This window comes from Diprion similis, chromosome 14 (assembly GCF_021155765.1).
Source record: "Diprion similis isolate iyDipSimi1 chromosome 14, iyDipSimi1.1, whole genome shotgun sequence".
Classification (NCBI taxonomy): Eukaryota; Metazoa; Arthropoda; class Insecta; order Hymenoptera; family Diprionidae; genus Diprion; species Diprion similis.
Genome location: NC_060118.1, coordinates 7,709,261 through 7,733,755, shown reverse-complemented (window position 1 = coordinate 7,733,755; position 24,495 = coordinate 7,709,261). Strand labels below are relative to the sequence as shown.

General features: G+C 40.9%; 2 protein-coding genes across 9 annotated transcripts; one reads left to right on the top strand and one right to left on the bottom strand.

Moving 5' to 3' along the window:
* The first annotated feature begins 1,030 nt into the window (after positions 1 to 1,030).
* Positions 1,031 to 1,907, top strand: LOC124414817 (hemolymph lipopolysaccharide-binding protein-like). Its single transcript, XM_046895896.1, has 3 exons — positions 1,031 to 1,229; positions 1,330 to 1,405; positions 1,477 to 1,907. The coding sequence occupies exons 1-3, from the start codon at positions 1,094 to 1,096 to the stop codon at positions 1,856 to 1,858; spliced, it is 594 nt and encodes a 197-aa protein (XP_046751852.1). The 5' UTR covers positions 1,031 to 1,093; the 3' UTR covers positions 1,859 to 1,907.
* A 1,430-nt stretch (positions 1,908 to 3,337) lies between these two features.
* On the bottom strand, positions 3,338 to 24,346 carry LOC124414829 (dynein heavy chain, cytoplasmic). Of its 8 annotated transcripts, none has more exons than XM_046895916.1 (23): positions 24,014 to 24,346; positions 22,976 to 23,493; positions 21,510 to 22,604; positions 21,283 to 21,418; positions 20,831 to 21,204; positions 20,467 to 20,502; positions 19,951 to 20,022; positions 16,518 to 19,868; positions 16,041 to 16,435; positions 15,641 to 15,951; positions 15,463 to 15,551; positions 15,204 to 15,242; positions 13,909 to 15,055; positions 13,329 to 13,824; positions 12,650 to 13,265; positions 11,755 to 12,549; positions 11,437 to 11,638; positions 10,563 to 10,758; positions 7,774 to 7,891; positions 7,320 to 7,691; positions 4,471 to 7,233; positions 4,145 to 4,342; positions 3,338 to 3,915 (listed from the first exon to the last, which is right to left on the bottom strand). In XM_046895916.1, exons 1-23 carry the CDS (start codon positions 24,255 to 24,257, stop codon positions 3,481 to 3,483), a joined length of 13,998 nt encoding a protein of 4,665 aa, XP_046751872.1. In that variant the 5' UTR covers positions 24,258 to 24,346; the 3' UTR covers positions 3,338 to 3,480. The 8 variants fall into 8 exon arrangements, with proteins under 8 accessions (XP_046751872.1, XP_046751871.1, XP_046751875.1 ...); XM_046895915.1 differs by lacking the exon at positions 10,563 to 10,758 and adding an exon at positions 9,780 to 9,978; XM_046895919.1 differs by lacking the exon at positions 15,204 to 15,242.
* Between the last annotated feature and the right edge of the window lie 149 nt (positions 24,347 to 24,495).

Sequence of the window (24,495 nt, the reverse complement as noted above, 5' to 3'; positions counted from 1 at the left end):
ATTGTGATTGTTCAAGTCAATCTTTTGTTCATCATAATACCAACGTTTCAATGTAATGTCGAAAATGTTACAGCTGTACGGTACGTGTCTGATAAATTACAAGGAAATTATGGCATGTATCTGCCACTCTCAGCCGCACATGAATGTACATAAATTCGATCTTGGATTGATCGCAGTCTTGGATTATTTAGTACCTACTCGATACGAGAGATAGTTATTTGAGGCGAATAATATTGTAAACTATACTCTGGGATTTCGTCGCTATTTCACACGCGGAATTTAACCAGTAATTTTCCAGCGCTATAATATTAGAAGTAAACGAAAACAAATTTTATTGTTCATACCCAACTTTGGGCAACACGTAACACATGCCGAATCTCTTCAGCCCGGATGTACCTACTTACGACTGGACGAGGAGGGCATTGATGATAAAGGTGGAATGCAAATGGAGCCGAGGTATCACTCAGTATAATTACTTCACCAGCCTTATCGTTACGTTCACGTTTCTCAAAAATTATTTTGTGAATTTTCGTTTACCCATGGAAAATTCTGGACGATTTTAATCATCGGAATTGACCGATCGATCGCTTTGGGCCTCTTTGTCAACTGTGGTACGATCATTGATTATAAGCCTGTAACATCTGCCAGGCGAATTCGGGTTTTTCGCATCCGCTGATATTTTCCTCGATCGCGAAGCTTCTTTGCAGAAGGATCCGATTCCGTTGGAATATTGTCGTTGCATGAAAATCAACGTGGACGAAAGTGAGCCAAGTGCAGGATGCAGATATGAAGACCGCGCGATCATTAATGGAAGATACAAGGCTAACGTTTCATGAGATAAGCGACATATGGACAAACAATTATTTTCACCCCCGCAACCGTTGAAAGATACGGATATTTTCCACTTTCAGGCAATCTTTCAATTCTCATAAATAATCCATCGCAGGTGATCAGCGTGAAACGATAAACTCACGACTTGCGAGTTTGGTATAAAGGCAGCATCGTAGTCGGCGTGTCTCTGGAGTTTTCCTGATCGCGAGGATCGAGTAAGTAGTTGAGACTGCGTCGGAAATAGTGCATCCATACCTCAGCCATGGCGGTCAGGTTCTTCGCGGTTCAGACTTTGTTCTGCCTCGTATCTTATACTCTGGCGCAACAATCATGCTTCGATTCCTTCGTCGTCATTCCTGCTCGTACAGCATCCTGTCCGACCCCCGGTGTAACTCCAGGTGAGTGTTTCCCGATCATATTCACAGTGTCATTCTCCTATGCGATGTGGAAAGCGCATTTTTGGATCTCATCCATGGCATCCTCCTCACGTTGTGTTAGGTCCAGGAACAACTGGCAACGCGGATCCGACCTGCCTCGTTCGAAATCTACCGACTGTCAGAAGGGACGATTACACGTGAGTGTCAGCTTCGATAGTTGGTCAAAGAGAGTTTGCCCTTTGATGAAATTTGGTGTCATGTGATGCAGGTACTTTCCGGGCATCGGTAGCTACAAGCTGCACTCGCAAAAACTTCCGTGGAACCAGGCTCGAATCGCCTGCGAGCAGGAGGGTGGGCACTTGGTCATCATCAATTCCGTGGCTGAGAGGGATACAGTGTTGAGAGTGATGAAGGCACAGTCCCCGCAACCGAGTTACGTCAGCGTGGGCTTCCACGATCTTTACGAGGAGGGCGACTACGTCACCATCCACGGGCAAACAGTGTCCAAGACTGGATTCAATGAGTGGTCAAGAGGAGAACCCAATAATTGGGGAGCAGAAAATTGTGGATCGTTGCACCTGAGTGGCGGGCTCAATGATCACAAATGCAACGCACCACTTCCTTTTGTTTGTGAGCTACCAATCCATTGACAGTGGTTGGAAAAGCGTGAAACAGATTGTAAGAAACATCGACGACACACAACATTTATGGGAAAACCAACTGGGAAGCCGGCTCCACCGAATAAATGTTTTCTCAACAAAATAAGTAATAACCATAACGAATATAGATAATAGCAATATATGTTGTTCATCGATTCAGTAAATTAGCCTATAAGCCACGAATATGAAATGTAAAATTAAAACTTATCACTCAGAATAATTTTGTAAAATTATCCACTTTTCGCTTCCCTGAAAACCACGCGAAGTGAGCAAATTATAAACATGTGCGTCAGAATAAATACCTAATTAGATTGAAGTTTGGGGTCTCAACGACAGCCTAATTTTCTGTAGTTATTTGAGTAGGCATATATATGCAAATAAATACTATTTCCGAACGCGCATGCCCATTATGCATATGGATTGCATTATTGATTTCATTTCTCATTTTTTGCCCTCAGTTATGACTCTTATAACAGGGTGTCCAGTTACTTGTGAAAACATAATTCCCTGAGAAATCCAAGTTTTTCAGACAAGAATCTGGAATCATTGCTTATCTAGTTTTCTTTCATGTACACAATAAATGAAGAATACAATAGTCATACAAACAAGAATATTTTATATTTGACTAAAGCACAACTCACTGTGAGGCGAATTTGTAAGAATTCTCTAGTACGTACAATTTTTGAGAATCGGAGCTTGGTTCATGACCATTGCCTGAAAGCTGAAAGAAAAAATATTTTTTCTCACCAAATAGATAAATTCTTATGAACCTAGGATGAAAATTGATATATTCCAGATACGACATGAAATTCCCTGAGATTTCCATGTTTTTTCCAGGGGATATCAAATTCCCTAAAAATCTCCTGGTTCCATAATTTCCATGAATACTGGACACCCTGTATAAATGCCTTTCCACGAGCTCAGGATGATAACGTGGGAGCCCACATGATTTGACCGGCAGAGTTCAAAAAGTTTGCAGGTGCCTGCAACCGATGGCGACGGGTCGAGTACACACTTTTGAGGAATTGAAAAAAAAAAATATCACGTATTACCGAAAAAATAATTCATTCTTCAAAAATGATGCTTCGATATATTTCGGGAAATGGTCAGAATCAGAAGAAGAGAAAAATGTTTGTGAGAGCTAACGAAAAGCGTTAATTTATCACATTAGTTACAATCGGCGATACGTAGAAAAATTTCCTTCTACAATATCAATGTAATCCTTCTTTGTAATCATATATATATATTCACACGTGCGGTCGGATAACAATTATTACATAAAGCTAAGAGCGTTTAGTTTCTAGTAAGCTGGAAACCACAAGTATATAAATAAATAAAAATCGACAGGCGAAGTACGTGTTTTCGTTGCAATTCATAGTATCTATGAGCGAGTAACGTCCCTTCTTCTACTCTGATTTTAACAAGTTAACATATTAATAATAGCCCAATGCTTTCGATCCGCACGTAATTAAAACCAAATTAAATTACAGCTACGTAATTATCTCAACATTGACGTACGGAGTTCGATTATTCTGATATTAGACATGCGCGAGAAGCATAGTTTGAAAAACTTGCACACGTAGTTAACCGTTCAAGATAACGGATTATAATAATTAGTTTAAAGCAGTGGACGTGAGTACAGCGACGCCTCTTTCATAGAAACTGTGCTGCTCTTGCCCATTCATAATATTCAAGTCAATGGTAAAGAGTAATTCCGTTCTAGTGCTATTCAGATACACCGGCAAAGATAGTTTGCCCTTCACCGGTTCCTCTGCCGAAGACCTGAACCACCTCAGCATAGTCACAGGCAAATCGGTCATTATGGTCGACGTGAGAACTAATTGATTAGCCTTGCACTGCGCTCCCTGGAGCTTCAGACCAGTCACAGCAAACGAGCAGTCGTCAGTTGCTATGTTGTCTCCATCCCCGATTGTCACATCGAGCTGAAGCTCTTCCAGCGACCAACTGTTTGCCTGTGCGATACACTGGCGTGTCGCAGTGATGTACGCTTCTGGATTCAGTAGACCACCGAGCCAGACTGGGAAGCTCTGACAAAAAAAATTACCCAAAGTGAAACTAACATTTTTAGGTAAAAGGTTCTTCTGTCAATCTCTTTGGGGATTTTACAGAGAATTAGAGAATTTTTTGACGAGGAATTGACAGACGTTTCAAATTATTCGGATTATGATTCGTTTCAGTCCAATTGAGTAATGTTGAGTAACGTAAACGCAGGGTGTACAAAAATCCTTCGTTATTTTATAATTTTACTTTTCATACCTTTATCTCCTTAGCACCCCCTTGTGATACCAATCTGGATACTTCTTGCAACTGGCTGACTCTGTGACTAAAATCTGTAATCCATTGAATGACTGTGCACCCTCTAGGAACGGTGTAGCGTCTCCATCCGCCCGGTAAAATTCCTTTCACCAACTCGGACAGCATTGTTCGGTGATAGTTTGTCTGCTTCTTTTCACCCTGTAACATTTCATTTGCCTGTAAAATTTCTACTTTCACTCTGTATTATCCGTTATTGAAATACGCAAATTATTCGCGATAGAGTGTATCGCGTAAATAGCTATATTATTCAACGTTTCCCCGCATACCTGGCAAATCAGTACAACGTCTTCAAGATCGTGAATAACATCTTGCAATAATTTAGCTCCACTATTAACTTCCCTCTCGAAGTATCTGTACAATGGATCCTTGATATTTTCGACGGTACGTTTAAGCGTTGGTAGATTTTTGGGCAGTAGTTGTAGCCAGGTAGAAGCAGAGTTATGTAAAGTCCGCATCCAGGCGGGCCTACCGTCGCCCACAGCCTCTCTCGGAGCGTCGAGTGACTCTTCGTTGGAATAAGCAAGCTCGTCTTCATCCTCGAGTTGTTGCATCTTGAGAAGTTTTGAGACTAGATCCGTTCCGCGCGTCGTTAGAAGTACTTTCTCAGCATTATTAGGAAGTCCAAGCCAAGACGGAGTCTGTCGATCTGCCAGCGATTCGATCCACTTCAAGAAATGATCACGTCTCGTGCCGTCGGGCATAGTGATATGCCTCTGGTTTCCTTGCGCCCCGTCGACATTTGCCACCAAGGCAAAATCACCCTCGAACGATCTTGGTGTGAAAAGTTTCCCAAGGAAGGAGGCGAGCAGTCTTTGATCAAAGTCGTTGTCGATTTTACCGCCGTATATGCACTGTGATAGGAGCGTGACCAGAGCGTCCCATGGAACTTTTTCAGGGGGCAAATTCGTTCTGCCCATTGCGGTAGCCTCGATCCAGGTGTCTAAAGTGTCGCAAGCCACCCTCAGGTCACTCTCATTGAATTCATAATACTTTGCCCATCCAAGCGGACAATACCTCAAACGCTCTTGAACTATAGCGTGGAACCAAGCGAGAAGGAAATACAATCTGGCTCTTTCGTTCGGCGCTTTCATCATGCGAGATGCTGGCACAGTGCTAAACGTTCGCAATAAATTAGCCCTGATACCAGGAGGTGGTTCGAACACAAATATTCTACCAGCTCTGAGCAGATTGACGGGTACTTTAGGATTGATTTCCATAGTCAGGAACAGCCTGAAGCTAGCGTGTGGCTGCAGGCTATGCAGCTTCTTTTCAAGCTGAACGAGCCACTGAGGTGCGAGATGCACGTTCTTCAGCATCACCCAACGACCCGCTTTGACTGCCATATTTATGGCTCTCTCCGCTTGGTTGAATCCCTCGGCCGAGCCGATAGCAATGCTGGCAATTTGTTTAGACTGCTCGGCTGCAAGATCGTCGACTCGACTTGAAGCGTCGAATCCTGGAACGGAACACAACAGAGCCGGTACATTGGACTTGAGTTGATTTTCTACAACAGATCCGAAATCTAGCTCCGCTTCAGCCGCTGCCATAAAGCTTTCGCCGAGTGCCGATGTGACGACTAAAGATGCAGCTGCGATTACACGGTCTGGTCTAAACGCTTGTATAACCAGTAGCTGATGCATAGCGATTCCGATAGGAGATAGCGGTTTTTCTTCTTCCCACAGTTTGGGGACGCAAGTTTCAGGTGTGGGTGATTGGAGCCATGTGCCAAAATCTGGATTGTTTTGTATTTTGTCAGCAAGTTTCTTGAACGCTGGAAGTCTTATCGTTAGTCGCATCATTGCCTCTTGCTGTTCCGAGCTCAGCCCGTTGACTGGCGCTCCTCGGATGTTGAGGACGCCTTCCTTGCCTCGTAAGAAGAACGTGAATTCATTGTCGTACGTTGACTCAGTGATGATACCCTTCAGGTGGATGCGACAAAGAAGTAAGGCGAAAGTCAGCCTATCAGTGTGAAGCATACCTCTGGCGACTCGTTCGTAACATACAGAGAACAAGTCGCTGGTGATGAGAGACAGTCTATGAGTATGATCAGAAATACCAGAGAGTTTTGTATTTTGGCACAATACAGATGTGAATATATCCAAAAACATCTGTAAAGAATACTGATACAAGAAGTGCACTTGATTCAAACTGTCCATGGTGAAGTACATGTTTGAACAGGCCTGAGAGAGCGGCAAGTACTGTTGGGATACGGTCTCAATTTCGCCGATAACTTTGTCGGTTTCTTCAACCTTCTTGCTGATGTCTGCAGCTTCTTGTTTCAGAGTTTCTAAAGTTGTTATAACAGAATCGTCGTCCAGAATCTTTCCTTTGGCATCGTTAAGAGCTTGAAGCAGAGACTTTTCAAGCTGTCGCAATCTGAGGTGGAATTCTCCTTGAAGTTTAAGCAGGTCTGACCTCTTTTCGTCGATATCCGGACGCTCGGCTTTCAGAACTTGATTGAGACATTGACTCTGGAGTGAACTCCTGGTGACAGTGAAGTTGACAAAGGTAACGCGCGAACATATGTCAGGCGGGAATTCAACTGTTGGATCTCTGGTTGACAAGAATATAACAAACGACGGCGAAAGATCGATGTCCTGATCTCCGAGAGTGATCAAAACTCGACCGCCAGTTCTGCGCAATTCTCTGTTTAATACAGGGTTGAGTATTGGATCGTAATTTTCAACGTCCTGCACCAGTAACGGATTACCAAATCGTAAAGCGCTCTCAAGATTTTTCCTGAACGAATCGTCAAGGAAGCTAGTCTTCGTTATCTTCTTATCCTTGAATTCATTCATTATGAACTCTGTCGCTTGACCAGAAGGATCTATAATCAGTGGATATCTGTTGAAGCGTTTCAGCATTATCGCATTCTCAGTGCACAAATCGTCTGTCGGCAAAGCATTCGCTTGCCATCTCAATCGCTCGTCTGGATTAGATAGATACTCGGTACGAGCTATGTCGGCACGGAACTGCAAATTCGCTTGCTGCAAATGCTGGCACCAGGTGGCAAACAGGTTCTGACGATACTAGAAATTGAAAATTAACATTTCGCGCTATAATTACTACCAAATACCCTCGTCAATGTACTAATTATAACAAATGAGCAACTTACATGTTGATCAAAATATCCTGCATAGGCCAAAAACGCCGAGGACAGAAGAACGTCTCCGATAATAGTTGACATTTGGCTTCTGAAAGTTTCGCTAGTCGCCTCCCACCTTTCTCGTTCGATAACAAGAGACTTGAGCAGCGCAATGGAGCGATCTACCTTACTCTGCACATTTTCAAGGTCTGTTTTGATGGCTTGAGCTTGCGATATGAGCTGAGCATACTCCTCCTTGTAAGACGCGATGCTTTGCTCCAGCTGAGCTATTAGATCCTTCACCTCTTCACCCTTGGATTTATTCGTATCCGCTTGACGTTCCAAAGAGTGAAGTTCATCCCTCAGTGGTTCAACGCGTTTCAACATATCCGCATATTCGATCTAAGTGAACGAAAAGAATTTCGAATAACTCGGCTTGAAATAAAATTTATTCATAAGTTTTATACAACGTTGGTCTAGTTACCTGAGCTATGGCCCACTTCACCATGGGGCCACAAGCCATACTGGCACGATTCACCTTTTCAAAGTTGTAATCAGGATTACTGAGGTATCGACTCTTCATTTTTTCACGAACATCATCACTGTAGAATATAGTGAAATTAGAATTGGATTTTGGGTTTGAAAATAGATTGGTTCCAAGATTCTATATGACCTTCAACTGGCGAATTTGAATTTCTCAAAATCTCAACTTCAGCTAAATATTATGAGTAAATTTGAAAATGTACGAAACGCGACTGAATGAATTTATTTAATTATTTTTTTCTTTTTTCCAATTTCAATACACTAATATAAATATAAGAACATCAGCTAATTTAATCTCTGGTGAATTTCTAAGTCTTTAAAATGCGTGTGGGACTTGAACGTGAATAAGCGTACTTGAGGAAAAAAAAAACAAACGTAGAAAACAACAAACAATGAAAATCCAAACAATATTGAAAAGCCCATGGTGATGTAAAACAATCTAGAAAAAACTGTGTATATTCTCTATATATTAACAATTGCAACAAGTAATATATGGTAAATATGTAAATATTTGATTATTCATTATGCGACAGAGATGATTAGCCAAATGATTAGATTTGCTTAAAGAAACAAAATTTCATTAATAACAATCACGGGGTAAATCATTGTTAGCCAATCAGTAAAATTTTCATTGCACGTCTCACGTCTTCAGTAATTAGTGACAACTTTATCAATCATTGTGTTAGCATGCAGTGTAGCAAAAAGTAAAGAGAAGGAACAAAAACAACAACAACAACAACAACAATAATAATAATAATAATAATAATAATAATAATAATAATAATAATAATAATAATAATAATAATAATATACGGGGAGAACAACCGAAAAAAGTTTTCCTCAATGAGTTATTATTATGTTACTTCGTTCCAAAGCTGAAGTCAATTATGTGCAACTTGTCAAATAAAATATGTACGCAAGCCAATGATTGGCTAAGGATGACGTGTGTCATATGAGTTGTATAAAATATTGATTGATTTCCACTAAACTGCGACGAAATGAAATACTGCGTATTTGTCATGTTTAGAATTTCAATAAACTAAATAATTTTCAATCAAAGTTCTTGCTGCAAATGACTATACGATTCCGTCTGATCGCAATAAATAGTGGAAACATTTTAATATATGTACAGCATGATCCTAACAAACTGCCGTCTCAGAGACTTGGAATGATATATGTAAGATTAAATTGATCAATTTGCATTAATACGTGTTAGGGGACCAGCCAACATTATATCAAGCGATTGCTAAGTCATCGTTACAAAAATTTTACTCAGTGGGTGAAGCTGAAGTATCAGGCAAGGGAAAATGAAATGATACGATATGAATAATTAAAGGAACAAAAAAGCTCTACATCAATGGAATATGATTCAATTCTGTGTTTATACCAGAAATCGTTGTATGCATTCTAGTCGACAAAGCTTGCAAAAAAAATTGCATTTACCACCCTTCAAAGATTTTCCCTGGCAATGTAATATGAATAATTTTGTTACATAACAAAATTGTAAACTATCATGATGATTGGCACTACCACAATATCGATACATGAATGATTTATATTTTCAACGAAATTTACTTTACAACAGCGTTTTTACTATGATAATAATGATAAGCTGTTAATAATAAAGTATTACTGCTATTTTATTTTTTTTTTTTTTACAGGTGTATAAAATGTTATCAAACCAGCGATTCGTCATTGTGCGATTGAAAAAGATTTAGAAACTTTGTTATGAAAATTTATTTCAGGAGATAGGAAAAAAAAGAATCGTCCAGACAGTTTCGAATTGACTGGGTAGTAGCATAGACTATATATGCTTTTGGAATAACTAAAACGAAGAAATAACAAAAAAAAATTAGCTGGCCCCTCGGTACAGGTAGCTTGGTGAAATTAATTCATTTGTCAATGTTCTTTCTGGGGGAAGAAAACAAACAATGAAAGCATGCTTACGTAATGTCCTCAGTACTGAAACTAGAGACAATGGTATTGATAAAATTGTCTCTCATGATGACAGCGCGGATAGATTTCCAGTCGCTGGCATTTTCGCCTAGCAAGAGGCAGATAGACTCCAGCGCAACCTTGACGATCGCTGGTGGGTTCGCCATTGAGCGAACCTCGACCAAGTGCTGTTTCTTTATCGATTTCACCGCTATACGGAAAAATTAAACGATCTCATATAGTACAAAGAAGAAAATAGGCAGGCAATTAGAATTGGCAGAGTTATGAGCGAGATTTTTGTTTCTTTTTTAAATTTTTTATCATTTTTTTCTTTGTAAGAGAGAAATAAGAGAGAAGAAAAAACAAAGCATTTCCAAGTATAGGCTGCAAAGTGTGTGATTCGGCGGACCTATAAAAGTTAGAAATTAAGGCAGATGTAAAACACAACAAAAAGATATAATGCGTATATACACGAGTAAAATTGGCGTTGATACAAATAGAATTGAAAATTTAGAAAAAAAGTGTTCAACATTTGAGGCTATTGAATTTCAATGATTATTCCTGATTTTGCGAGATATACCCTGAATCAGAATGGTTTTTGCAATAATTCCACGATCGGTGAATTTATGAACAAGTCATCTGTTCCTATCTGTTTCAACGCCGCATCAGTGAGGATTATATGAGAACAACCAACAAACACAACAGAAATATCAACATATATCAAGCAGACATTAGACTCGTTATTAGACCAGCGAGCATGGGGGACATTCAACGTTGAGCCTAGAGCAGTCTTACGTGATGTCCTCGGTGTTGAAGTTGACTATTGTTGGTATAAAGCTGTCCTTCATAATAACTGCTCGAATCTGTTTCCAGTCACTGGCATTTTCTTCCAGCAGCAGGCATATCGATTCGAGAGCAAGCTTTACGATCGCCGGCGGATTCGCCATTGATCGTATTTCAACGAGATGCTGACGTTTTATCCCCTTTACAGCTATACTCGTTCGAAATTTGCGTAAACACGTCACACAATACACGAGCATGCAATTTTATACCGTTAAAAATAGTATAAATTTGGGTAGATATACGCAAAAAAACAAACTTTTCTAAATACGCATTATGTATGCATATAAAGAAAATAGCTTGTATATGGCTAAAATAAATAATCACACAACCGGAAAGCTAGAAATTTAACAAAGCATAACGGTAAATTTGCGCTCAGCAATTCCTAAACTCCCAAGTAGTTGGGAGTTTCCGTCGAATAATATTGTGAACGTGATTAGAGGTACTTAATTGCATTAAAAGATATAAGTTTTTATGACTTATTCAGATAGAAGGATGTCAACGTATTATTGGTGTAGTTTAGATTTAAAAAAGAAGTGCCGAGAAAGTGCAACAATATAGTAAGCTTCTCCGTTTGTGTAATTTGCAAAAGTATTTTGATTTTACATCCGCCATAGTTCCGTAAATTTCGATAAAAAAGATATTTATTTATAGATTGATGGGACACAAAATCTCGCTTCTGCTCATCGTGCGTTACTGGACGATTTTTCGTGTTGCATATGGAGTAGTCTACTGTTATCAAATGTGAATAGGAACTTTTTGCCGAGAGTAAAATCAATATTTAAAAGGAAGGTGAATAAAATTTTTCATGTTATCCAAATAAACTTACCGTTCTGAGCATCAATGACGGCGGGTTCGACCTGAGCAAGGTCGGCCATGACGTCATCCCTCTTTTGATTAATGGCAACAGTCTGGATGGCAAGTTGTTGCTGAATCTCCTGACTTTGAACTTTTTTCTTTTCAGCTTCCTGTTGATCCTTCACCATCTGTTTCAGCTTGGCATTCGCAGCTTCGTTTTTAGCTTGAAGTTCCTATTAACCGAAAACTCCGAAGTTTATGTGTGATCACAAAAAATTAATCGTGCTAATGAAAATTTCTGAAAAATCAAAATCATAGAAAAATCAAAATCATAGTAAAATCATCTCACCTGAGATTTTACAGCCAAACTTTTCTGCATCTCTTCGACCTGTTCTACCGTCTCAGCAATTTTACCCAAACCAACGTTCAAGTGCAATTGTTGTTCCTCCAAATCGCTACGTTTTTCTTGATACAATTTAACGAAGTGATGTATAAAGTCTAAATAGTGCCTAGGAGTAATTGCCATTGTCCGTCCTCCGCGCTTGGCAAGTCTGGTGTTGGCCTTGTGCAAAGTTTGATGAACATAGACACAAGCGTTGATAACAGCGTCGCGATGACTCGGTTGGGTTGGAATAAGCAGACAAGACGAAGGGAAGAAATCTGGAGATCTCCAAGTCGGTTTCTCCAGATCGACGCGATTCGTAAACTCTTTACCAACTTGGAAGAGTGCATTATCCGACCAGTCGCCAAACCAGTTCAGTACACATCTGTTGAACAGCGCAGGTGAAGTGGCTGCCCGGTCTTTGAGACCGTCGGTGCTCGGATTCATTGTGAATACGACGTGCAGATTTCTCATTACTTGTCCGGTGAACCATTTGTACAATTCTTCGTTAGAGTCCAGCATCAATCCCTCGCGTTGAGCACCTTCTTTGCACTGTGTCATCAACGTCGTGTATTCATCACCCTCGAACAACCCGGGCACCTCGCCGTTGGCAAGCAAGGTATTCATACGCTCCAAGAAACCAGAATCAAGAACGTTGGATTCGTCCAGAATAAACGCAATTTTTTCATCCTTGCATCCGGAGCGCCTCAGCACCTGACGTAAATCTTCGTCAAAGTCCTCGCCTGTGTATTTGTTGTGCACCTGTCGAAGAGTTACGTATGTATACATCATAAAATAGCAATTTTTAATTTTCAAACATTAGTGTATGTTTTTTTTTTATTCGTATCAGCAAATTTCAAACCTTGATTTGGAAGATGGAAAGACCGTTCATCCAGGCGACGAAACGAGATAGAGTAGTTTTACCAGCACCAGAAACTCCGATCAACAGAAGATGACCTTGAGGCTGTCGGAATATTCTGTCAATCCTCAGGACATGATCCAATACCTCGTCAAAGAGAACGAGCGGTACGTCCAACTCTTCTTCGTAGAACACCTTCAGTCTTGCTCTTACATAATCCCTCAACTCCTGCCGATTGACCGGTATGTAATCCTTGGAGAGCCAATTGCTGTAAAGAATAGGTCTTTCCAGAGCTTTCTCTCTGTCGATTCCAGGGAAGTGTTTTAGACCGACAATGTCAATGTTTTTATTTGTCCAGGCACGTTCGGGGTCCTCGACCAATCTGTCTTGGAACAAGCGCAGCGCTTCGTGAGCCCAGAGGCGCACAAGACCTTCGACCGAAAGGCTGTCCAGTGGTCTTATTGCCTCGCATATACCGCGCACCCAGCGAGTCATTTCACGTGGTGAATAAACGTAGTGAGGCTGCATGTCTTGAGTGAACTTCTCTTGCGACACGAGATAGAATTCAACCATAGCGTTCGTCAATGGCTCGGCGTATCCTCGAAGAGATGGAGTCAACCTGAAAGTCGATTTTGCCGTAAATCAAAAATTTAAACTTAGTCAGTTGATTAGGACATCTTACCTCAACATAGCACGTGTAAATGTTCCATAAATTTGTTTCAGAGATGTTTCTCCAGGATAATCAACGTATATGACTGGTACATGTCTGAGGAATCTATGACTAAGAGGTTTTCTGCCAGGATCTGTGGGAGGATTGCAGGCGCCAACAAATTGGATTCGTTCCAAAGCAACCCAAGCCTGATCGCTAGTTCTGTAGAATCCTCGGTGCTCGACCAATTGTCGTAGGAATGATATAACTCGTTGAGTTCCGTAATTGTCCATGTCTGGTAAATTTATCTCATCGCAGAATAGTACAAGCCACTTTCCAAGTTGGACTGGAGAGAGTATCACCCCATTTGGCGTTTTTCGGTACTCGCAGTAGTGGTCAAACGTCTTTAGCAACAATTCCGGCGTCGTTGCAGATGAGAAATTAAGCCCCACTACTTCCATGTCTGGCAAAGCTCGCAGCGCGGAGAAAAGAGTCATAGTCTTACCAGATCCAGGCGGACCACAAAGCACTGTAAAAGAGATTTGATAATTAGGAAAATGCACAACATAAATTGCCTAATTTTCATACTGTACCGGGAATTTCCATCACTTACCAAGCGGTTTGTGCTCGGCTAGCCAAGTGTAGAGCAAGCTCTCGTGTCTGACTGTATCCAATGTGGGAACAACGATGTCAGGACTAGCCACTTTGTGAGTCTCCACTTCGATCTGAGGTACTTTGTTACTCCATGGTAGCCATTCTCCGGTAATATTGACTTCGAAGTCAATAATTGGTGTGTTGGACTGAGCTGGCAGAGGTACGGTGGTTACGGATCTTATGAAATCACCAAGGTCGGATCTGACTTTGAGTTTAGCGTCACCGGCGAAGCTCCACAAAAGTGCATATACCAAACACTTTGGCATATAACGTTCGAGTTGTTCGCTTGGCAGGGGGAAATCCATGTGCGTATGATTGTACTGCAAAACGTTTCGCACAGCCTGATTGAGCATGGAGAAAAGAGAGCTAAGAGCGCGTAATCTGGTGAAGTCCATGATGTGTTCTTGCTTCATCGCGTACTCCAGGCATCTAACGACTAAGCCGTCTGGAGCAAAATAGCTTTGTAAAATGCTGGCAACTTCGCGTTGAACCGTAAGTGCGGGAGAAACGGTATCATCCTTATCTGTCGACTTTTTACCCATATTATCTTCTTCGCCATCTTCAAGGGGAATATTACGTAGCCGAAGCATGTAGTTTTCGAATATCATTTCCGTTGATAATACATCCTCGGAGAACCAGACCATACCGCAACGAGACACCGTCGCCAGTGTAGCGTATTTTAGATCTTGAACTTCAAACATTACTCGCACGTTCGGTGGCAGGCTCAAACGTTCACCATTAGGGAGTGTTAAAAGCTTATTGTCATCCAGAACGGAGTTCAAATTTTCAACCCATTCAGGATCGACATCGCCGTCGAAGATGATCCATTGTCGCTTGTTAATCTCTCCTCTGACGTTGTCTATTATCTTCCTTAGAATGTGTGTAAAAAGACCGTCGGTCCATTCACGAGTGTTCGGATCCAAAACACCGTAAAGTGTTTCTTTGCTGATGGCTTTTGGATCTATAACGTGGGCGACACCTTCAACACCTTCGAATCGCTCCAACGCCTTCAGCAGAACTTTCCAGGCCATTGTTTTTCCAGAACCACTGGGACCCACCATCATCAAACCGTGATTAAGGTTGCAGATTTGATAAAGTTGTAATACCTGCGAAAGAGGAACCATTTTGGAACACCGGACTAGTTCAATATTCTCGGAGAATGACAATCATGCTTGACGCTGGTTAAGCAAAGACTGACTGGATGTTCAGATTACAACAACAATTTACAACAACAATACTCTTGTTCTATCTCACCTTAGCGACCCAGGTCTCACCGACCATCCCCTGAGCATGCTTTGAGATAAAATATCAATTTGAATTAGCACAACTAGTTTGTTCTGTTATTCGTGTAACAATAAATTTTATTCCATTTCTATTCCCGGTATTGTTGTTTTTTATTTACTTGTAAAAGTGTTTTTGTGTATGTGGTTGTGAATTGATGAAATGAAGGTGTGACAACACAAGCTACCTACCGATTAAATCAAGTGTGTGAAGTTGAAATAAACAAATTTACCTTTTCTTGCCATGCTCCCCCTTGCTCGTCTCCTTCACCACAAACAAGATATTCCTCAGCACAGACTTTTCGAATTTCGTCCTTCAATCCTGTAACAAATTAGGACATTAGTGATATTGCTGTAATTAAACATATTTCAAAATCAACAGTGCAAATTTTCTATTTAACAGATACCTACCCTTCATTTCAGCACGGGTATAATTCACATTGGGGAATACATCGTTCAGAAGACTGAACAGCAGCGGTATATCTTCAGCAACAAGTTTTGGAACCATTGTTTCGCAAACAGATTGTATGAGGATTTCTTGCTCCGGTAGATTCTCAGCAATGGAAGCCTCGTCGATGTTCGAGTCTCCACGATTCTGCATATTCTCCTTGATTCTTTGGATCCTGTCACGTTTCACGTTTCCAGCCGATATCAGCACAGATTTAAGAGCTCTGAGCCCAAAGTCGTAATGCGATTGATTGGAGAGTTGTTCATCGCAAAGTCTAAAAGTAAAATATTCGATAATGATAGATGAAAAATATGTAGAAATTTTTTTTTAATCAACCAGTTTTCCACAGTGATTAAAGCTTACTTGAAGAACGGAACAATTTTGCAGGCTAGTTTCTCAGCAGATCTGAAACCTTGGCTGAACAACATTACTTCAGCAATCAACTGTCTATCCGGTGTAGTCATAGCCAATGATCTGAACAATTTCTTCAAGTTGTCGGGCAAATTGGAACGGCCGGCATATCCAGGATTCATGGTAATGAAGATAGCCATATCTGTAGAGACTCTGACCTGCTTGCCAACAAGTTCAACGCACAGTGTTCCTCCCTTTTGTCCTTCCATTTGACTCTTGAGCGCTTCTTGGATCGTCTGTACTTGCTGTGATACCGCAGACAACATGCGTTCTTCCAGACGATTAAATTCGTCAAAGCAACCCCAGGCTCCGACTTGACAAAGACCGACGAAAATACGACCCATTGCCTGAAAAAAGAATTAATGGTACAATAAAGATGTCATATTATATAGGGAATCATATGTATTTTAAGTTTGGTGTAATTCTTACCTGGAAGTCAAAGGTCTCGTCACAATTAAACACCAATACAAATCTTCCGAGCTGGTGGCCCAACGCCTTTACGGATTCTGTCTTTCCGGTACCAGCAGGTCCGAATGGTGATCCTCCAAGTCTAGCTTCCAAAGCTTGGGTCATTGTAAGATAACATCTGTCTGTTAACGGCGTTTGGACAAGCCTGTCTTGTACGCCAAGATATTCAAAGCCGTAAAAGAATTTGGCATTTGCCATGTGAATGGTGAGCTGTTGAAGGACTTCGGTTTGTCTAGGATCAAAATAGAACCTCATTTCACAAAGCCATTCGAAGGCTTTTGGATTCGAAACTTTGTTGGCTAATAGCCTTCTCGTCACCGTTCGCTTGTGTACAAATTCATTGATTAGATGCTCGAGTTTTTTTCTCCTGAGAGCGGGTTGTTCTTGCAGGACGGAATCGGCAAGCACGTTTAGAGTGCCTTCGACTTGCGTTAGAACTCTCTCAAGTGGATTTTTATTTGGGTTAGATTGAGCTTCATGCAATGCTGCTTCGACGTCCTCTGACCACAGGATTTGAGCAGCAAGAACAATGATCTGAGCTTGGTACTTGTCGCACCAAGTCATAAAGGCCTCTGGATTGATGTTACCATCTTTAAACTGTTTTATATCTTGCACAGCCTTTGTGAGACTAGAAGCCAAAGTAACTCTCATTTCTTTTTCAACCATTGATAGCCACTCGTTTATTTTTGGATGATCCGTTGTTGAAACTGGATCATTGAACATCACTTCCTCACCTTCCCGCGACGCAATACCAGTTATAACGGTGTTGTCTTCGTTCAACAGGATCGCCGCTACGCCAGCAAACATTTTCTTAAAGTGTTTTTGTAGTCTGGCAACGTTCTTGCTGTTACCAATGATCTCAAGCAAATCTTCGTCTCCCACGAAATAAAATCGTGGGAACGAGGTCCTTTCTCGTTCCAGATATTCTCCAAGGGCCTTTTGAATTTTCCCCAAAAGGTCGGCCAGACGTTCCAAAGCTCTCTGAACCCCAGGTATATTTAAAACATCCATAACCATTGGAGATTTGGACACTTTTTTCATCAATCCAAGAAATTCGGAACTGATACTTTGAAAACGGGATGTTTCAACTGGTAGCAATGTCTTAATGTCAGCGCTGCATGAAAATATACCTTCTAAATAAACCCAACGCCGTTGCACATCGATCCAAACATCGAATAGAGCGTTTATTCTATTCAATTTCTCCTCCCAAGTCAGAGCTTCTTCTTCAAATACCTTGTAATATGGCGACAGCTTCATAGCAGCGACAGAATTGATATGCTCCTTGATTTTGTTGAAAAGATCGTCCCATCCACGAATCAGTCTACATTTGTTCTGGTAGTTTATGAGGTCCAGTTCGTAGGACTGCCAAGACTCGCGTACCTGTTTCAAGAATTCTTCCAGAGCCATTTCTCCCTGAGCGACAAGTATCACGTCTTTAACGATGCTTTCGTTCTTTTGGAGATTGACATCCCACACTTGGCCTAGGGTAAGATCGCTCAGTACCCAGTTGACCCTGAGTTGTTTGGTCAATTGTTTCCAATGCCTCTCCTTCAGCGCATCAGACTTCAGTTCAACTATCAACATGTTCACCTTAGTATAACTTTGTAACATTTTCTTAACGTATTCGTAGGAAGAATACTGTCTGAGACGAGCAGGTAACTCTTTCAACTGAGCAATCATTGTGTCAAGCTGTTGACGCAGTTTTCTCGGCTGCACGGAGAGCCATGGTTTTTCACGAGTTTCGTCAATCTGTGACCAGATGCGTGACAATTCCGACCAGACACCCTTTAGATCCTGCAATTCCTCAAACACAACTTGCATCCTATCTTCACTGGTTGACACGCCGCCGGGTTCTTGAAGCTCCAGAGCCTCTTTGGCCTTGGCAACATTATCCCGCTCCTCCTTGAGCCTGGTGAATTTGCTTTCAAACAATTGGAGGTGTTGCAATGCTTCATCAGGACGCAAGTGCCCTTCGACTGGCTTTCCTCTCTCCCAATCTCCCAAGTAATCCGTTGTTCTAGTTTCGACAGCTTTATCTTCGGCGACAATTTTCATCTGCAGAGACGCGACTTGCGTTTGAATGCTGTTGTCCTTGCGCTTGATGATCTCGTTGAACGCTCCCCATTCTCCTTCTATGTTATCCACGTGCAGCCATGTGCTCGGAAATTGGAACCTCTGCCGTTCCAGTATCCTCTGACCTTCCCTGTAGACGTCAACCTGTTTCTCCCAAACCTTCATGTTCCGCTTGAGAGATTGGACGTAAGTTATAAATCCAACGGCGTCTGAAGTGCTGGCTGCTTCGATGGACTGCTGCTCTAAATCGCCCCTCGATTTCGATACCTGAGCATGAAAGCTCGACATCTCGTTGCCGAGTAGGGATCCGAATTTACCCAAGGTCTCCTTGTGCCACGAATCATATTTGAGTGAAACCTTGCTCTGAACTTTAGCAAAGTCAATTATAACAGGACCGAATTCTCTCCTTGTATCCGAAGTATCGAAAGTTGTTCTAGTCTTCTTGATGTCGTTCAAACATTTCATCCACAAGTTAATATCATCTCCAAGTTTTCCATACAAATTGTCCGGCTGCAAGTCCCACAACGACTGATATCTGAGCCACTGGTCAACGTAGTTGACTATATCTTTCATCTTTACTTCAACAGCCTCGTAAGCTGCTTCCAGAGGAACTTTACCTCCCGGCAATTTGGTCAGTAAATTTCTGTAAGTCCCAGACTCAGGTTTGTCGAGACCAACTTGATACCTAGAGCTTTGAAGTCTTATTTGAGATGTGACGATAGCTTGCCAAGCAAAAAGCTGCTGCATTATTTGGAAACGAGCATCTTCGATACTCGGATAGAGATACATGGTTTGATTTGTAATTCGAACTTCGTGTATTTGGTTTTGTATCTTAGGATCGCCGCCTGGTTTATGTGTTGGTTGTACAGGTGCGTCGGTATCCATGCTCAAGTCGACTTCCTTCTTTTGTCCCATTAGCGTATCAGTCCAAGCTTTGATCCCAGCCTCCAATCTACTGGCTAAATTTTTTTCAACCTCCTCATCGAGTCTGGCTACCCAAATGTGCAAGTTGGAGTAATTTTTCAACGACAATTCATCAACCGATTTTTGAATTTTAGATAAGATGTCTGCGAATGTATTTGCCGAATACGGACACGTTTCTATTGACCGTACGTCAACGTCCAACTGTTCCTCGACAACCAACAGGTCCTCTACTTTCTCTTGGAACGACACTACAACCTCGGAAAGACGCTGGATGTATGGATCCAACTTGTAGCTCTCCCAGACCAAACCAATACCCTGAGTGAGAAAAAGAAATCCAAAGTAAATACAATTTCGAAGTTTGTCAGATATTGGGTATTCTTCAAGTGAGAATCTTTACCTCAGAAATCAAAGACAAAACGTCCTTCCGCATACCAGCAACCAGTGGTATGATGCTAGCCTTATCCTCGATCTAAAAACAGACAAAGGAAATGAAAATTTATTGAATCCAGTGTTATTTTGAACATTTTCTTTGTTCATTGTCACAATGATACAACATAAATCGCACGTTTACTATACCAAGTCAAGAATTGGGAATAAACAAAATGCAAAATTAAATCTTTTGATACGACTTTCAGCGTTACTGGGGTACAAAATGGTAAGACAAAATCTGCTTGGGCGTACATAAATTCTGAAGATGGAACACGTTCGATAAACAATACTAATATTTATAAATCGTTACGGGAATACAAAAAGAATGTATTAGGGTATATTAGACAAACGTATTCCTTGCTCCATCTCCATTAAAATATCAATATTAATGCTACGTTAGCTAAGCAGGCATACAATGATAATATAATTATAACAGATTTAGGCAGGATGCATAGTTGTTATTCAAGCATCGTGTAGAAACTACCTTCAATGTGGGACAGTGCGGACTCCGATTGGTAAGCTAAAAATATCGGAGATCCGAGCGATTAGACAATTTGGCGCGACTAAAGAATCCTCTTTTTTTTTCTCATCTGGCACTAACTTTGTTTACCCATTTTTCTCTAACATTATCAATTGTTTATTCACGCTTTCTAAGCTCTGTTAATTCGTTAAGAAAATAACGAAAATGAAACACCATGGCTGAGAGTAACACAGCACAACTATCATATTTAAACGGCAAAAGATACGCGCCTTATATAATTCAAATCAAAGCTACTGTCTACAACTCCAAATATAAGACTGACATAAGTGAAAAAGAATTGTCGCCAAGATAAATATGAATCGCTCACCTTTTCAAGGGTTCTTTCGTAGGTTCTGATGCTCTCAATTAAGCTAATCGCGTACGGATAAAGCTGATTTGCTTGATGCGCTTTGTTAACGATCGCCAGCGGTACTCTGAATCCAAGATTCTTGAGGTTTCTCACTTCCTTGGCTAGAGTTATAATCTCAGGAAGAAAATTAACTTTCAGCTTAAGTACATTGCCGCGTCCAGAACGAGACCTGACACTATCTATTGTGAAGATGCGTCCAGTAACGCCTATGTTTCTTTGCTGCACTTTACGCGCCCAATCATCAAATATATCTTGGGTAGATAGTTTCATGCGAAAGCTGTCTCCATCAGCCTTCAGCTTCTGTCCTTCGATGTGATTCTCCCAACCCTTTCCTGGTTAATGACAACGACAATAACATTACTCTTTCCATAGTCAATTAAATAATATCATGAATCATGAAGCAAACTTACCCAACACATCTTCGACTCGTTTTAAATACATCGTTAATTGATAGTCAATTTGTTTGACCCATATAATAGAGCCTGCCACAGGTGGAAGATCTCTGACAATGCTCATTTTACAACACTTGCTTTGCGAGTATTGGACCTGTAATAGAATTCGAAAAAAATTTAACGATATTGCCCAAAAATAAAGACAGCCTAAATTGAATTTTCACATGCACAAGAATTCATTTTACCTTAAACTTCTCATGGAGAGCTTCGATATCGTCTTTCACTCTCTGTATCAGTTGGGTTTGGTATTCTCTGATAGCTCCACGAATATGAGGTCTAACGAACAAGGCATTGAACCTAGAGAAAATTCTGAACATCTCGTTGGCATTCTTAGCAGTGCCTAATTGATCTCTGAGGTGAGCAGTGATCCTGGCTTCGACTCTCTCGATTCGTTCTTCATATCTATGAACAGCTGCCTCCCAAGACTCAAGACCTTCTTTAGTGATGTCGAGGCAATCAACTTCCTTGACATTTTCGTAAGCAAGGTTTACTTCCCCAATGGCATTAGCATCTGCAGCGTCAAGCGCAAATTCTACTTTCGCGTTATCGTGATCAGCACTTTCAATGCTTGCGTTATTATTACTCTGTCGAACGGTAGGTCTTAGAACACGAACTATCACGGTTCTCAGTTGTTCGTGTTGGCGCCTAAAACGCCTCATGTGTTCCATTCGAGTTTGAAGCTTCTTGTGCGCCGGGGAAACTCGCCAGACCATTTTGAAATGCTCATCTCGTTTCTTCTTCACTATATCTCGGAGGAGTCCAGTCAGCTTGTCGTACTCGTCGTCCCACGTACTGAACACCTCGAAGCACTGGCCCATCACCTTCTCAAACTCGTCAAATGGAATGTGCATAAGTCTACGAGTTCCAAGTACTTTCAACAGCTGCTGCCCCAAGTCCCTGGATATCGCTTCAACTAGCCTTAAAACTCTTTGTATCGGGTATTTGGTGCTTCTGATTTTTCGCAAGTGCATGAATATCTGTTGAACAGCTATCTTGATTCTCTCCAGTTCAGTCGCAGACAGCAAATCGTTTATCGGAAAATCTTTCATCAACGGATTGTAGTCGTTAACCGTTGCTAAAGCTTGTTTCAAACCTGTGTCAGTGTCGAAGCTAACTGTGGCGTGAAAACGCTTTCCATATTTCAAAATATCCAGGGTTAACGATATCTCTATGCTTTCTCGCTTTTCCTGAATTCTATGCAACGCTCTCTCCAAATTCAACCAAAATGATATCTCCTGCAATGCTGTACCTGACTCCGGATCTCTGTTCAGTTTTGTTACCTGTGGACAAGTCATATGTTAGTTTAAAAGTGAACGCAAATCATGCAAGATTGAAAATTAATTTCGACGTTTTTTATTATTAAGATTTCCAGTATCGACTATTGAGAAACATTTTCCAAAGAAATCAATATTTGTGAAACAATAAACTTGAAGTAGAAGCTTACACAGAGAGTGAAAGTTCGATTTGTCATTCTTAAAGTAAATTTATATTCTATTAATTGACCAGAGTTTTTGTAGAAATAAATTTCGGTTTCTTTCGAATCATTGAACATATTAGAAAATTTATATCATGAATAACTCTCTGAGGTTGGTCTCTTGGAAGGTTTATACGTTGAAAAATTATCACTACTATAAACTTCTCAATGTTACACCTTTTGAATTTCCTTAATCCAACGATTGACTCCGTTTTGTAGTTGGTTCAAGAACGTAGAATCCTCTGCTTTTTCACCAAAGTCGGCGACCTTAGGTTTCCTGCCTTCTTCTGCACATTGCTTTATTACAAGGCTAACGGTCGGATGAACAAGGAGAGATATTTCAGGTATATCTATATTTTGCTGTAAATGCAATAGCCCCATTTCGAGCTCTGCTATCTTCTTCTCGACAGATGGTGCCATTTTATCACCGTCTCGATCAGCCCTACCAGTCCCCTGTACATAACTTTTAAAATATGGAGCCATAGTCTTGCTAATAGCGTGTAAAGTTTCGTACGGAGGGCCGTCAGAAAGCGTGACCAATCGCAGCTGTGGATGGATCGGTTTGTCAGCCTCAACGACTGCGCCTCGTTTTGTAAAAACGAGCGATGCCATTTTAGGATTAGTGAAGTAAATCTCATTCGATATAAAGTACATCACATTCTCCTTTTCTTCATCTCCGTCGCCACCATCTTCCTCTGAAATGATTTTATTTATTCATTTAATAATTTTTCTTACTGTTGTAATTTATAAATTATAAGCATAGGATCAATACTGAGTGACGTGTAACTAGCATGACTCATAACGCCGAAGTAATAATAACAATGCCTGATCTATAATCAATCCACGTTTCAAACACGGATCGCATAAAGTTGGATCAAAAAATAAAGAGATACTGATTTAGAAAATTTGGAAAAGAGAGAAAAAAGATTATTTAATTAAACCGAAAAGTTATGACTAAAGATAGTAGATATAAGAACATGAAAATCAGTCGCAATGTGCCGGCAAGAAATTCGGGGTCTAAGACTATGGGTATCGAAACAGAAAAAAAAGTAAAACAAAACAAAACTTATTGATTTTATTAGAGGTGACGTATACCAGGAGTAACATACATATACATTGAATAATATATGTGTACCGTTAATTCGTAATGGAGGCAGAGCGGGCGGTTGGACTTTAAAAATCGATTGAAATAGTAAAAATGACAGTTAGAATTACCTTTCGCCGAGCTTCTCTGTACGTAAAGAGACCAGACCTGTGAATCGCTGAGGAATTTCTTTATGCATTCTTGATTATTTTTGTCCTCTAAAGCGAAGTTTAGGGCGGGCGGTGAGTCGTCTTCATCGGGAAACAGGATCGCTACAACCCTTCTTAAGTACTTTGCAAATGAGGAATAGGAAACTATCGCGACGTTCTGTGACTCCGGCGATGGATCGCCCGATCCGTCTAGCGAATCGCCCATTTCTTACACCGGTTTTTTCACTGCACTTCACGTATTTTTACAAATTTATACACAGCAAATGCTCACCTCGGGCGTCGCAGACCACGCCACGAGCCGTAATGACAAATAATGGCCGTTCGACCACCGAGTGTCGGTCGAAGGCTACTGGCACGCCGCCTGGCGGCAAAACTGTAAACAATTCTAAACCCGTCTAGAGAGGCGAATAGCATTTGCTTCACGTATGATTATGGCGTTGACT

Bases quoted from the DNA above. Each gene is read 5' to 3' on its own strand.
- LOC124414817 (XM_046895896.1), top strand. From the start codon at position 1,094: ATGGCGGTCAGGTTCTTCGCGGTTCAGACTTTGTTCTGCCTCGTATCT. The intron at 1,230-1,329 runs GTGAGTGTTTCC...ACGTTGTGTTAG, and splicing joins GACCCCCGGTGTAACTCCAG to GTCCAGGAACAACTGGCAAC. The intron at 1,406-1,476 runs GTGAGTGTCAGC...CATGTGATGCAG, and splicing joins GTCAGAAGGGACGATTACAC to GTACTTTCCGGGCATCGGTA.
- LOC124414829 (XM_046895915.1), bottom strand. From the start codon at position 24,257: ATGGGCGATTCGCTAGACGGATCGGGCGATCCATCGCCGGAGTCACAG. The intron at 23,494-24,013 runs GTAATTCTAACT...AAATCATTTCAG, and splicing joins ACAGAGAAGCTCGGCGAAAG to AGGAAGATGGTGGCGACGGA. The intron at 21,205-21,282 runs GTAAGTTTGCTT...GTCATTAACCAG, and splicing joins ACGAGTCGAAGATGTGTTGG to GAAAGGGTTGGGAGAATCAC.